General features: G+C 53.8%; 1 protein-coding gene across 2 annotated transcripts in view; it reads left to right on the top strand.

Annotated features, from left to right (window-relative positions):
* BICRA (BRD4 interacting chromatin remodeling complex associated protein) overlaps positions 1 to 13,769 on the top strand; it is an 81,954-nt gene extending 68,185 nt beyond the window's left edge. For both annotated transcript variants that reach the window (XM_066271681.1, XM_066271680.1), the window contains 8 exons: positions 7,445 to 8,050; positions 8,202 to 8,382; positions 8,647 to 8,756; positions 9,681 to 9,742; positions 10,632 to 10,780; positions 10,887 to 10,981; positions 11,170 to 11,272; positions 11,802 to 13,769. In XM_066271681.1, coding sequence (XP_066127778.1) covers positions 7,445 to 8,050; positions 8,202 to 8,382; positions 8,647 to 8,756; positions 9,681 to 9,742; positions 10,632 to 10,780; positions 10,887 to 10,981; positions 11,170 to 11,272; positions 11,802 to 12,901 — 2,406 coding nt within the window. In that variant the 3' untranslated portion in view covers positions 12,902 to 13,769. The remainder of the gene's footprint in view (positions 1 to 7,444; positions 8,051 to 8,201; positions 8,383 to 8,646; positions 8,757 to 9,680; positions 9,743 to 10,631; positions 10,781 to 10,886; positions 10,982 to 11,169; positions 11,273 to 11,801) is intronic.
* The last annotated feature ends 782 nt before the right edge of the window (positions 13,770 to 14,551 follow it).

Below are 14,551 nucleotides of genomic sequence, written 5' to 3'. Positions count from 1 at the left end.
AGAACAGTGCGTGGCACACAGCAGATACTTGGTGAGCATTTATTACCTCAGTGAATGGGGGAGGGAGCCAAGCCACCCATACTGCACCTGTTCTGTGCTGAGTAGGCTGCTGTGAGATCAGAGGGAGCCATGACTAATGAGCACTAGGTGTGGTTGGAAAACCACCGTTCAGGAGAGTTGTGGGTAGTCATTAGGAGCAAGGACTCTGGAACCCTGACTCTGCCACGATAGTCTCTGTGACCTTACCTCTCTGTGCCTCAGCTTTTCCCGTAAAGTGAGAGCAGAGATAATACGTACTTCATGGGTTGTGAGGGACAAATAAAGCATGTCAAGTGCTTAAACATTGTCGACATGTTGAAAGTCCTACAAAATGAAAGAAGCCAAGCAAACTTTCTCCAAAGGTCCAATAGTAAACATTTCAGGCTTGACAGGTCTTTGTCATTACAGTCGATCCCCCTTATCTTTTTTTTTTCTTTTTTTTTTAATTTTATTTTTTTGTATTTTTCTGAAGTTGGAAATGGGGAGGCAGTCAGACAGACTTTCGCATGCGCCCAACCGGGATCCACCCAGCACGCCCACCAGGGGGCGACGCTCTGCCCATCTGGGACGTTGCTCTGTTGCGACCAGAGCCATTTTAGCGCCTGAGGCAGAGGCCACAGAGCCATCCTCAGCGCCTGGTCAAACTTTGCTCCAATGGAGCCTTGGCTGCGGGAAGGATAGAGAGAGACAGGAAGGAGAGGGGGAGGGGTGGATAAGCAGATGGGTGCTTCTCCTGTGTGCCCTGGCCGGGAATCGAACCCAGGACTCCCGCATGCCAGGCCGACACTCTACCACTGAGCTAACCGGCCAGGGCCTTTTTTTTTTTAAGTGAGAGGAGGGCAGACAGAGAGACAGACTCCCACATGTATCCTGTCCAGGATCTGACTAGCAAGCCCTTTACTGGTGATGCTTTGTCCATTTAAGGCCATTGCTTGGCAGCTGAGCTATTTTCAGCACCTGAGGTGGAGGCTCCATGCCACTCTCAGCTCCAAGGGCCACTGGAACCAAATGAGCCATGGGTGCAGGAGGGGAAGAGAGAGAGAGAAGGGAGAGGAACAAGTAGATTTCTACTCCTGTGTGCCCTGATCAGGAATCAAATCTGGGACATCCACACACTGGGTGGATGCTCTTACCACTGAGCAAACCAGCCAGGGCTTATGTCTGATCCTATCTGCAGGTCACACTTTCCAAGACCCCCAGTAGATGCCTGAAACTGCAGATAGTATTGAACCCTATATATACTATGTTTTCTTTTTACATATACATACCTTTGATCAAGTTTAATTTATAAATTAAGCACAGTAAATGATTAACAACAATAATCAAATAGAATAATTATAGCAACATAAAAGGTATGTGAATGTGGCATTATTAAATAAAATAAGGGTGACTTGAACACAAGCATTGTGATACCAGGACAGTCACTCTGATAATCAACAGCCCCTCACCGACCATTAGGCAAGGAGCGTTAACAGTTTGGGCAAGCTGAACAAAGGGGCAGTCTACATCCCCAGCAGTGGGGATGGAATGAGATTTCATCACATTCTTCAATTTAAAACTTAAAAATTGTTTATTTTTGGAATTTTCCATTTAATAGTTTTGGGCCATGGTTGACCACAGGTAACTGCCACTGCAGAAAGCAAAACCGCAGATAAGAGAGACTGTGGTGGCGAAGTGGATAGAGCATTGGACTGGGACGAGGAGGACCCAGGTTCGAAGCCCTGAGGTCTCAGGCTTGAGTGTGGGCTCATCTGGTTTGAGCAACGCTCACCAGCTTGCGCCCGGGGACACTGGCTTAAGCAAGGGGTCACTCACTCTGTTGTAGCCCCCCAGTCAAGGCACATGTGAGAGAGCAATCAGTGAACAACTAAGGTGCCACAATGAAGAACTGATGCTTCTCATCTCTCTCCCTTTCTGTCTGTCCCTCTCACCAAAAAAAAAAAAAAAAAAAAAAAATGAGAGACTGTTGTGTATAACAAAAGCAGCTCTAGACCATGCGTAAATGAACGAGCATGGGTGTGTTCCAATAAAACTTTATTGATAGCCAATTGAAACTTGAACTTCATGTCATTTTCACGAGTCACAAAATATTTTGATTTTTTTTCCAATCATTTAAAAATGTAAAACTATTCTTAGCTTGAGGGCCATACAAAATGATAAGCAAGGCACCTCGGCAGGCCAGATTTGACCTGGGGCTGTGGTTTGCTGACACTTTTCAGGCTTTTATCTTATTAGATGGCACACCATGATTTATTCATTCAGTCCCCTATCATGAGGACTTAAAGTGGCTTCTTTTGTAATTGTTAACACACAACACTCACATTCTTTACCCATGCTTTGCAGACGTGTATGAAAATAACAGTAGAGTAAATTTCTAGAAACAGGATGGCTGGATGAGAGGGTAGGTGCATTTTTCAGATATTTTTATAGAAAGCACTAACCTGGTTGCTCCTCCAAGAAGTTTGTGCCTGAGTTTCATCCAGCCTAGAGCCGCAGCCCAGAGCTGCAGGGGCCGGGCCGGGCCACGCCAGGCGGGAACCACCCTCTCCTGCACCCCGCTCTGATTCTGTGTGAGGCTGCGTGTCTTGCCATCAGCACACGGGCAGTTAGAATTTCTTGGTAAACAGTTTACTTGTGTGGTTGTGTAAAAAAATTATTATAGGCCCTGGCTGGTCAGCTGAGTCGATTAAAAGTGTCATCCCAAAACAACAAGGTTGCTAGTTACATACCTGGTCAGGGTTCACGCGGGAAGCAACCAATGAATGTACGACTCTGAGTAGAACAATAAATGAAAGATCCCCTTCCCCCTCCCCTCTCTCTCCCTTCTTCTCTCTGTCTCTATCAATAAATATTAAGCCCTGACCAGATAGCTTGGTTGGTTGGAGCATCCTCTCAGAAGATGGAGGTTGCCTGTTTGATTCCCCAATCAGGGCTACTCAGCAATGGAGCCTTTTTTTTTAGCACCTGAGGCAGAGGCCACCTCATTGGAACCACATGGCTGCAGGAGGAGAAGAGAGAGAAAAGCGGGGAGGAGCAGGAAGCATCAACTCCTATATGTGCTTTTTTTTTTCTTTTTTGAGAGTCAGAGAGAGGGACAGACAGGAAGGGAGAGATGAGAAGCATCAATTCTTTGTTGCAGATCCTTAGTCCATTGATTGCTTTCTCATATGTGCCTTGACTGGGGGCTGGGGGTGGGGCTGCAGCAGATTGAGTGACCCCTTGCTCAAGCTAGTGACCTTGTACTCAAGCCAGCGACCATGGGGTCATATCTATGATCCCACGCTCAAGCCAGTGACCCCGCACTCAAGCTGGCAACCTTGGGGTTTTGAACCTGGGTCCTCCACATCCCTGTCCGACGCTCTATCAGCTGCGCCACCACCTGGTCAGGCTGTATATGTGCCTTGACCAGGCAAGCCCAGGGTTTCAAATTGGCGACCTCAGCGTTCCAGGTCGACTCGTTATCCACTGTGCCCCAACAGGTCAGGCACACAGTAACTTATTTTTGTGTATCCTTATAGTTCTTTGTGCCGGTATGGTCTAGTGCACTATAGGTTTACATTTTCCTCCCATTTCTCTCTGACAGAAGCTAGCACACTGCAGTTGGCCCTCCATATCTGCCAGTTGTGCATCCACAAATTCAGCCAACTGCAAATCAAAGAGATTGGGGAGGGATTTCCTGAATGAAACATGATGACAACTGTCTACACAGTGTTTGCATTGCATTAGGTATTATAAGTAATCTAGAGATTATTTAAAGTATATGAGAGGATGTGTGTAGGTTATATACAAATACTACGACATTTTATATAAGGGACTTGAGTGTCCATAGGTGTTGGTGTCCACAGGGGGGTTCTGTAACCAATCACCATATCCCAGTAAGTGCTATATTGATTCACATTAGACTATGTCCAGGCTTTGGCACCCCACACAGGCCTGCAGTAAAAAACTTGTTCATGTGTTCTTTCCCACACAAGCAGGTATATCCATCTAGTCACTTCCCAGAAGACTATGTGCTGGATCAAAGTGAATGCGCACTTGTATTTGGGTAGCTGCTGCCAAGTTGTGTTCCTCTGGAGTTGCAGCATGTTGTGCTAGTTTAGACCTCCATGAGCAATATGAGTGTCTTTATGAAACATATGGCTTATTCCTAATGTAATGAGTGAAAGTGGTTCCATAGGATGCTTTCAATTTGCATTTCTCTTGTTTTGATTTGCATTTCTTGAAATACTCGAGCCTTTTGTGTTTCCTTTCTTGTGCACTGCTGGTCATCTTTTGCTCCACTTTCTCACTGGTTGTTATTCTTAGTGATTTCTAGAGACTCTTTACAAATTAGAGAGATGAACTTTGTGCTGTAAATTATAGATACCTCCCCCAGTATATCATTTGGTTTTTGACTTTGTGGTATATGTGTGTGTGTGTGTTTCTGCATTTTTAATGAGAATAGATTTAATTTTTTAAATTTGGGTATTTTAAACTTAGCTCTAAAATCCTCTCAAATATATGCAGTTTCAGGAATAATACAAAGAATTTATGGGAGTTCTTTACTCTTTAACCCTATGTGTTGGCTATGTATTGCTGTGTAACAAGTTACCCCAAACTTAGTTGCTTAAAACAGTCAACATTACCTTATCTGAGGCAGTTTCTAAGGAGCAGGAATCTGGAAGTAGCAGCTGAAGGGTTCTGGCTCACTAACTCTCATGAGGGCAGATGTGAACCAGAGCCACAGTCATCAGGACGCTTGACAGGTCTGGAGAATTGACTTCCAAGATGGCGCACTCATGTTGCTGTTGGCAGGAGGCTTCAGCTCCTCTCTACAGGAGCCTTTCTGAGGGGACTCTCATAACGTACTGCACAGTGGCTCCCACCAAAGTGAATGATGCATTCGAAAAAGAAAGAGACTGTGCCCAGAATGGAAGCCTCAGTCTTTTTTATAACCTAACCTTGTAAGTAGCATGTGATCACTTTGGCCAAATTCTATTGGTCACAGAGACCAACCTGTGTACAGTGTCAGAGGAGACAATATAAGGTGTGATTTGCCTGACCAGGTGGTGGCGTAGTGGCTAGAGTGTCAGACTGGGACATGGAGCACCCAGGTTCAAGACCCCGAGGTCGCCAGCTTAAGCGTGGGCTCATCTGGTTTGAGCAAGGCTCACCAGCTTGAGCCCAGGGTCACTGGCTTGAGCAAGGGGTTACTCGCTCTGCTGTAGCCCCCTGGTCAAGGCACATATGAAAAAGCAATCAGTGAACAACTAGGGTGCCACAATGAAGAATTGATGCTCTCCCTTTCTGTCTGTATGTCTCTGTCTCTCTCTCTGTCTCTGTCACAAAAAAATAAAATAAAATAAAAAATATTAAAAAAATAAATTAAAAAAACAAAGAAGGTGCAATTGCTGGGTCTCAGATGCTGGCTGCCACACCAGACTTACCCAGTATAAATACTCTGCTACATTTCCTTTATCTTTAGCTCTCTTAATAGCATTATTTTTTTTTCAAGTCATTTGAGAATCAATTGCAGACATCACGCTCCTTTACGCTACAATATTTTAGTAGAGTTTTTCTGCCCTTAAGAACAAGAGAACATTCTCTTACTTGACTATAGCAGATAGATTCAAATGCAGAAAATTTAGCATGGAGACGATCCCGTTATCTAGTCCACTGTTCATGATGCAGGTTAGCCAGTCGTCCAGCCGTATGTAATGTATTACTCTCCTGACTTCACTCAGCATTCTGGCGCTCAGGACTGGCCCTGGGTTAGGGAGGTGTGGCATGGGCCGGCTCTTTTCTCTTGACTCACTTAGCTACTCACCTGTTTGGGGCCATTTGCGCTGGTTTCCTATTTTCTCTCATGTAAATACTCCCACAATGGGTAGCTCTGAGCAAGGGCCCAAATGCTCCTTATGACAGATTTCTGGAGGGGGACGCGATGTCAAAGTTGGGGCCTTTTCGAAGTCACCGTACCAAACTGCCTTCCAGAGGGCTATTCCAGGTGACACTCTCACCAGCCTCTTGTGAGGACCAAGGGCTGCTCTCTGGTCTCTCATTGGAAGTGGCAAGCCTTTCCAGGTGTGTGGATTAAGTGATTGATTGATTGGATTCTGTTTGGAATTGCCGAGGTCATTCAGGGCCAAACTTGGAAGGAATGCTGGACGGGTCCAGAGGCCTGGAGACTTACTGCAAGTCCTGACCCTGATCCTAAAGCGGCCACTCTGGGGGCTGGAAACAGAGCCCTAGCTTGGAAGCATGGCCGCGCTCAGTGGCCTTGGAAAGCCCCCTGAGTCCCCCTCGCTCAGCTCTGAAGTCTGGGGTGGTGGTGAGACAGGGAGGCTCTGGACTGGTCACTCCGCTCCTGGTGTCTGTGCCTCATCTGTGAAATCGGCCCAGTGTGATCATAGCTCTCGGGGCTGGAAGACCACACTAGTGGGCATGGGCGGCCAGCCCAGCTTGCTGGATCGGTGTGGACTGTCACTAGGGTGAGGATTCTGTGACAGTGCCAGTATCACTTATATCACTGCCCTCCCCGGCTTGGTGGCCACTGATGAGGCGATGATTCTTGGGGAGGTGACTTCTGGGCGTGGAGGGGGTGAGGCTCTGTGGCCAAGGTGTGTCCCAGGCAGGGTCGCTGTGTCCGTGTAACAGGACTATGCCCAGATCTCACGTGCAAGTCTGGCTCATGCACCCACCCACACTCGCGTGTGCACACACAGGCCCATGTCTGCAGGCTCATGCGGCTCCCAGGTCAGCCTGCAGCCCTGACCACATAGGCACACTGAGGCAGAGGCCCTAGACACTTAGAATGGGGCCCAGGGTTCACAGGCCGGCGTCCAGAGGGGCCTGGCCCTTTCTCTCAGTGGCCATCCTTATTATCCTCAGCTCCCTGGGTCCCCCAGTCCCCACTGTGCCCTCCGTGGCCATCAGCCCCCACTCTGTTATCTACACTAGTGTCTGTTTTTTCTTGGTTAGCTAGACAGTCAGGCCTGGGTGGCTTCTGGGACGCTACCCTCGCCTGGCTGCCTCCTTCTCCCTTGCTGCTTGTGCTTCTGCTCCTCGGCCCTGCCTCCCTGCTGGACAGCTGGTGTGGTGTCGTCTGCTGCTTCCTCCACTGCTGCCCCCAAATGCTGCAGAGCTTGCCTTAGTCTGGGGTGATTGGGAAGGCGGAGCATATGTGAAGGGGGTGGAGATCCGGAGGGCTTGAGGTGGGGGATGGGTGCAGGGGTGAGGTGGGGAGGTGAGAAACAGGCCGGAAGGATAGCACTGTTGCTGTCACGATGGGGTTCTTCCCAGATGGAGTTACTAAGGAGGGTGGTTCCTTATGGGAGTGGCTAGTGTCCCCAGTATCTTGGGGCAGTGGGAGCCGAGGTTGGTTCTGACCCCTGCCCCCTCCCCTCTGCCTCCTTCCCCTGCCCAGATCCCAGCAGCAGCTCCATTGAAGGGCCCAGGCCCCTCCTCGTCCCCATCACTACCTCACCAGGCCCCTTTGGGGGACAGCCCCCACATGCCCTCTCCGCACCCCACCCGGCCCCCTTCTCGCCCACCCTCCCAGCCCCAGAGTTTATCCCGCCCGCCCTCAGAGCCTGCTCTGCACCCCTGCCCCCCACCCCAGGCCCCGCCCACTCTGCCTGGCATCTTTGTCATCCAGAACCAGTTGGGCGTCCCCCCACCTGCCAGTACCCCTGCCCCCACGGCCCCAGGCCCACCACAACCCCCTCTGCGCCCCGCCTCCCAGCCCCCAGAGGGGCCACTGCCCCCAGCCCCCCACCTCCCTCCTGTCTCCACCTCCTCCGTCGTGGCCTCCGAGACGTCCACCAGACTGCCGGCCCCCACGCCACCTGAATTCCAGATGCAGTTCCCGCCTGGCCAGGGACCCCACAAGTCCCCCACGCCCCCTCCAGCCCTTCATCTGATCCCAGAGCCTGCAGCACCCCCACCACCACCTCCTCGGACCTTCCAGATGGTGACTACCCCTTTCCCAGCACTACCCCAGTCGAAGGCTCTTCTGGAGAGACTTCACCAGGTAATCAAGGCAGGGACCAACCCCACCGCACGCGCCACAAGCCCCCAGCCCTCCCCCTGTAGTCTGATCGAAGCCACCCCCATCCCTGGTGCTTGGCCGTCCAACTCCTAGTGTGTGCCCCCCACCCCTCAACCACCTGTTCCCTCCTTAGGTACCATCCGGAATCATTCTCCAGAGCAAGGCCGGGGGACCTTCCACTGCCCCACAGACCTCCACCAGCCTAGGACCCCTCGCCAGTCCCGCTGCCTCAGTGCTGGTCAGCGGGCAGGCCCCATCCGGGACCCCCACCGCCCCCAGCCACCCCCCTGCCCCAGCACCCATGGCCACCACAGGTAGGGTTGAGGTAGTCCATGAAGGAGAGATGGGGGCCTGAAGGTGGGCAGGGGGCTGAGCTGTGGCTGTGTGAACCCAAGGGGTCACTCAGACCTCACGGGCTAGGGAAGGTGGAGGAGGAAGGGCTGTCCCCCAGATCTGAGGGCTGGTGGGGCCTCCAAGGCCAAAAAAACACAAGCACAGTGGGGTGCAGGCTTGGGGATCACGTGTGAGGAGGGGACCAGTGACCACTGAGCCCTGTTTGTCCCCACCTCTGCTCCCAGGTCTCCCTCCTCTGCTTCCTGCCGAGAGCAAAGCTTTTGCCAGCAACCTCCCGACCCTGAGTGTGGCCAAGGCTGCTGCATCTGGGCCAGGGAAGTCCTCTGGGATGCAGGTAAGAGGCCAACAGGGTGGAGGGCTGGGGCTCGGGCCGTGTCACCAGGGAACCTGGGAAGGGGCCAACGTGACAAGGGAGGCTGACGGATCAGCACTTAAGACATCCAGCTGATGGGTGAAACAGCAGGACAGTGTGGGAGGGGCGTGGGAGGGACCGAGACAGCTGGACAGACCCACAGATACCAAGACAACAGGGTGACAATAGGAGAGTTGACCTGAGAGACCTTGATACAGTCACTGGAGGGGATGGGACAAGCAGGCAAGAGGTCGATACCCTAGGAGGAGAGGTGAGTGAGACTGTCCAGTGTCAGCTCAGGACAGGTGGAAGAGAAAGGAGGGACCTGGTGATGGAAGGGCAGGGTGCATGTAGGGGACTGAAGCAGAGACCACCTGTCAGAAATGGGGGGCACAGAAAAGAGGGCAGGTGGAGGGACCCGGACCCAGGAAGTTGGAGAGACCGGGAGATATGATTTAGCAGAGGCCAGGCGGGAAGACAGCCTGGGAGAGGGGAGGAGTCCAGTGGAAGGACCCCGGCAGGATGGGAGGGCCGGGGGGGCGGGGCAAGTCTGCACATGAGAGCGCAGACGGAGGACACGTGGTGAGCAGGAAGGGAACCCCAGGAGTGTTCCTGGCATCCAGATAAGGCAGGCTGAGGCTGAGAGACCCACGCATGAGGAGGGGTAGAGGGGAGCCCGGCTGACAGTACCAGGGCTCACGCCTGCGTGTCACCCTCTCCTCACTGTGTGCTCCACCAGGGCCCAGCCCCGGTCTTCCCCGCAGGTTGAGTGTGAAGGGCCAGGACCCCAGGCCGGGGGAGACAGGCCTCATCCTGTCTGTCCCAGGCTTGGGGGGGAAAGGGATGAGGGTACCAAGGTGGCAGTTTCTCCGTGCGGTCTCCTCACTCCTCTTCCTCCCCCCACAGTATGAGAGCAAGTTGAGTAGCCTAAAGAAGGCACCCCAACTTCAGCCCAGCAAAGAAGCGTGGTGAGTGGCAGCGCCCTGTGCCTTTTGAGAGGTCTAGGAGGGTGGGTGAGGACCACCCTGCAGAAGAGGGCTTGAGCAGGCTCAAGTACAAACCCTCACTCCACCTCCTGTTAGCCCTGTGGTTTCCCAGTGCTCTGTCCCTCACTTGCCTCAGTTGGTGCCTAACTGGCAGGTGAGGGTTCGATGGGAGTGTGCCTCAGCACCTCACACAGGCCTGGGGGGTGGGGGGGATCGGTGTTTGTGTGGGTGGGTGAGTAGATGTTGGATGCTTGCCTGCATTGTCTCTATCTCTTCTGCCTGCCTTCCACCAAGAGCATTGCTCAAGTGCTCGCTCATTGCCGGGTCCTGTGCTGGGTTCTGGAAGCACAAAGCAGACCACCAAGTCCTGCCTTGTGGTGGGGGGTGGGAGGGTGGCAGCATGTCTGGTCACACCAGAAAGAGACATAACTCCCTGTAACATGTGTGGTAGTAAAAAGCCTGTGAGTATTAGGTACCAATCAGCCGGCGGACTTCCCTCCACTCCTGGAGGTTGCCATTGGGCCACTGCAATGTGGGGCCATGCTGCCCCCCGGTGGCGGCAGACAGGATAGCACGGAGGCTGAGCAACAGGCCTGATTCCCACCCAGCTCTGCCTCTGCCTCGCTGTATGTTTTGAGTCCAGGCTCTTCACCTCTCTGGGCCTCAGTTTCCTCCTCTGTGAAATGGGGGTCATTATAGCACCAGAGGTTCAGTGAGGCAGACGGAGAATAGTCTGAACGTGCTAGCATCTGCTTCCCAAATGTTCTCTTGCTCCTGCTGTTTGCTTTGGGGCCAGGGGCTCGGGGTCCTGTTTTCTCCCAGCCTCACCACCAGCTCTGTGTGTGTGGTCTCTCCCTACCCCCACTCCCAGTTTCCTGGAGCATTTGCACAAACATCAGGGCTCTGTCCTGCACCCAGACTACAAGACAGCCTTCCCTTCCTTTGAGGACGCCCTGTATCGCCTCCTGCCCTACCATGTCTACCAGGGTGCCCTCCCCTCCCCCAATGACTACCACAGAGGTAAGGCCTCCCAGGACTATACTCCCTCCCTGACCCTGCTGTGCACCCTGCTCCATCTGTCCGTCTGCCATGTCTGTGCCTCTGGACCTCTGCTCTTCCTCTGCAGTGGACGAGGAGTTTGAGACTGTCTCCACGCAGCTGCTGAAACGCACCCAGGCCATGCTCAACAAGTACCGCCTCCTGCTCCTGGAGGAGTCCCGGGTAGGGTGGCTGTCACCTTCCTCCCCGGGGGACCCTGCCCTTCTCCCTGGTGAGGAGGGAGGGAGGCAGGGTGGCTAGCGGGCAGATCACAAGGACAGTTGTGAATCGACTTCCTTCCACCGCCGCTACTCACATCACCTCCCTCCATCCCTCCTGGCTTTTTCACTTGCCCATTTCCTGCCCCTCAGAGGGTGAGCCCCTCAGCAGAGATGGTGATGATCGACAGAATGTTCATTCAGGAAGAGAAGACCACCCTCGCCTTGGACAAACAGCTGGCCAAGGAGAAGCCTGGTGAGGGAAGGGAGAGGTGTCCCCCACCCAGTCCCTTGGGGCAGAATTAGACTTGGGGTGGGGAGAGGGTGTGGCTTCACTCCGCCACTAGACTGCGCCTGAGCCCCGCCTTCGTGGTCCGTCTCCCTGGGAACTAAGTTCTTCCTCCATCACCTTGTCCCTTTCACCCCCTCGGTCCTGGCATGGGGAAAACACTCTCCCACCTTCAGGGGGATAGAAAAGCAAGGGGGCAGAGCCAGAACTGGCGTGAAGCAAGCAAGGTACCCAGGTTGCCAAATGTAAGGTGGCATCCAATCTCTGGTGCTGCATGCATACCTCCGTTGTCCGGCCTTATGACACCCCCCACACACATGCACACATGGCGGGGATTTGGGGATTGCCGAGAAGGGTCACAGTGAGTCAGGGGTTTAGCCCAGGGGCTGGTGGGTAGTAGGTGCTCAGTGCACACCAGCTCCTCTTAGCTCGTTCTGCACAGGCGCCCCCTGCAGTCCCTAACCCTGTCGGTGTTCTTGGCCCCCTGCTTCTCCAGATGAGTACGTGTCTTCTTCGCGCTCCCTCAGCCTCCCTGTCGCAGCCTCTTCGGAGGGACATCGGCTTCCCGGCCATGGCCCACCACCGTCCTCAGCGTCTGGGGTGCCCACCCAGCCCCCTCTGCACCTGCCCACCAAGCTGGTGATCCGACATGGTGGGGCAGGCGGCTCCCCCTCCGTGACCTGGGCTCGTGCTTCATCCTCCCTGTCCTCCTCGTCCTCTGCCGCCTCCTCCCTGGATGCTGATGAGGATGGCCCAATGCCTTCGCGCAATCGCCCACCCATAAAGACTTATGAGGCTCGAAGCCGCATCGGCCTCAAGCTCAAGATCAAGCAGGAGGCTGGGCTCAGCAAGGTTGTCCACAACACAGCCCTGGATCCAGTGCACCAGCCCCCGCCGCCTCCGCCCCACACTGCGCTCAAGGCGGCTGAGCCCCCGCCGCGGCCCCCGCCACCACCCCAGACCACTGGCCAGATGAACGGCACCGTGGATCACCCACCGCCGGCTACTACGGACCACAAGCCGCCAACCCCAGCCCCGCACTGCCCCCGCCTGCCCCTGCGGAAGACATACCGTGAGAACGTGGAGGCGCTGGGCAGCGGGGCGGCCGAGGGGGTGGGGCCGGGCAGGGCCCGGGGCAGCAGTCCAGCGCCACTGCCCACCAAAGTGGACGAAGCCACCAGCGGGCTGATCCGCGAGCTGGCCGCGGTGGAGGACGAGCTGTACCAGCGCATGCTGAAGGGAGCCCCACCGGAGGCCACGGCCAGTGCTGGCCAGGGCAGTGGCAGCAGGGACCCTGGCTGGGAGGTTCCCCCACTGCCCCCTGCCAAGCGGCGCAAGTCTGAGTCACCCGATGTGGACCAGGCCAGTTTCTCCAGCGATAGCCCGCAGGACGACACACTCACCGAGCACCTCCAGAGCGCCATCGACAGCATCCTGAACCTCCAGCAGGCCCCCGGCCGGACATCCGCAGCCCCGTACCCCCACGCCCCCCCGGTGGCTGTCACGCCAGCCTCCCCGTCACCCCTCCACAGGCCAGAGGCCTACCCACCCTCCAGTCACAACGGTGGCCTTGGCGCCAGGACGTTGAACAGATAACACCGGGCTGGTCTTCCCTTCCCTGTCGCCTCGCTCCGTGCAGACACCAGGGGCAGCTGGGCATCTGTCCTCAGCCTCCTGGGGGACACAAGCCGGGAATCCCAAGTTTTTCTTGCCTAAGTTATTTGAGTCACAAAGGCCTCCTCCCTCACCACCTGCTTTAGCTGGGTTGTTGGGTGGGGGTCGTGGATTTAGGGGAGGGGACTGTAAATGTAAAATGTCCCCTGCCAAAGGAGGGTTAAACCTGGTTGTGTCACTTCCCATTTCTTCCCACCTCCTGCTATACTCCACCCCTCCATCTGGGGGACATGCGTGTTTGCCAGGGATGGGGGCACCCTGTGTGCACTGCTCACGTGTGTCTGGGTATCAGGCTTGTCTGTGTGGCTCAACATCTATGCCTGGAAGGCGCTCAGAGCTGGGAGGATCCTTGGAGGCCACGCTCACCCTCTTAACACTGCCCCCAGCAGGCCATAAGTGGAAGTGCAGGGAAGGGGCCTTGTGAGCCAGCATCGCAGGACCCCCATAGGGCACCTGCCACATCCCTGTGTGTGCGTCCAGCTCCTTGTCCTGTGTCCTTGTGTGTGTGCCTGAGTGAGCAAGAGAGAGAGAGTGAGAGAGAGAGATTACGAACCCTCCCGTCCCTCGACTGAAATCCGGGCACCTGCAAAACAGGAAACCGGGGTCTTCCTCGCACACCCCTCAACCAGTCTTCCCTCTGTTCTTCCTGCCGCCAGCCACCCACGCCAGATTTTGAAATCTCGGAGACAAAACTAGTACTGTAAGATAAATTTTTTTGTACTGTATTTATTGTGTATAACGATTTTTTTAAAGGAGAATTCTGTACATTTAGAACTCTTGTAAATTAAAAACCGATTCTTTTTTTTTTTTAAACTACTGATGCCCCCTCAGTCCCTTTGCTTTTGGGTCTTTAGGGGGGTTGGAGTCCGAGGGTTGGGGCGAGACCTAGGTGGGAAGGGTGTATTCCACATGTATTTGTTGAGTACCTACTAGGTGCCAGGCCCTGTTCCTGGCCCAGGGGTGCTGCAGGAACCAGGCAGGCAGGAGTCCCTGCCCTGGGTGGGGTGGGTGGACGGACTTACTGGAGAAAGAAAATAGCTCAACAGATCAGGAGAGTTTTTTTGTGGGTTTTGTTTTTTTTTAACTCCCATCTCCCTACCCCCTCACTTTTGGCAACCATAGCTTGTTATTTTTGTCTATGGGTCTATTTCTGTTTTGTTTTGGTTATTCATTTATTTTCTTTTCTCTGCTATTCTTATTCACATTAATGTTCTGTGGTCTCCGGAAACATGAAATCAGCATATACTTTTAGCCTCAGGTCACATCATTTTTGTCAAATGATCAATCCATTACCTTGTTTTATATGTGTTTCTGTTTATAGATGCTTTTTAATATATATTGTTGATTCATTACATTGAGCTCATGGTCAACAGCACTATAACTCACCTGAATTCTCCATAAGGCACATCACAGCCTTATTGTGCTTAGGAACACTAGCCAGCATTAAGCACCACACCTGGGGTTGGGGGTGAATCGAAAAGCAAGGTCAGAGGGAACAAAGGGGGCCTATCGTGTAGGATCTCGGATTCCAAGGTACCAACTTTGCTCTTGCTCTTGATTGAGGTGGGAGCC

This window comes from Saccopteryx bilineata, chromosome 3, assembly GCF_036850765.1.
Source record: "Saccopteryx bilineata isolate mSacBil1 chromosome 3, mSacBil1_pri_phased_curated, whole genome shotgun sequence".
Lineage (NCBI taxonomy): Eukaryota > Metazoa > Chordata > Mammalia > Chiroptera > Emballonuridae > Saccopteryx > Saccopteryx bilineata.
The sequence above is the reverse complement of the archived record's forward strand: the minus strand, read 5'-3'. Positions and strand labels throughout refer to the sequence as shown.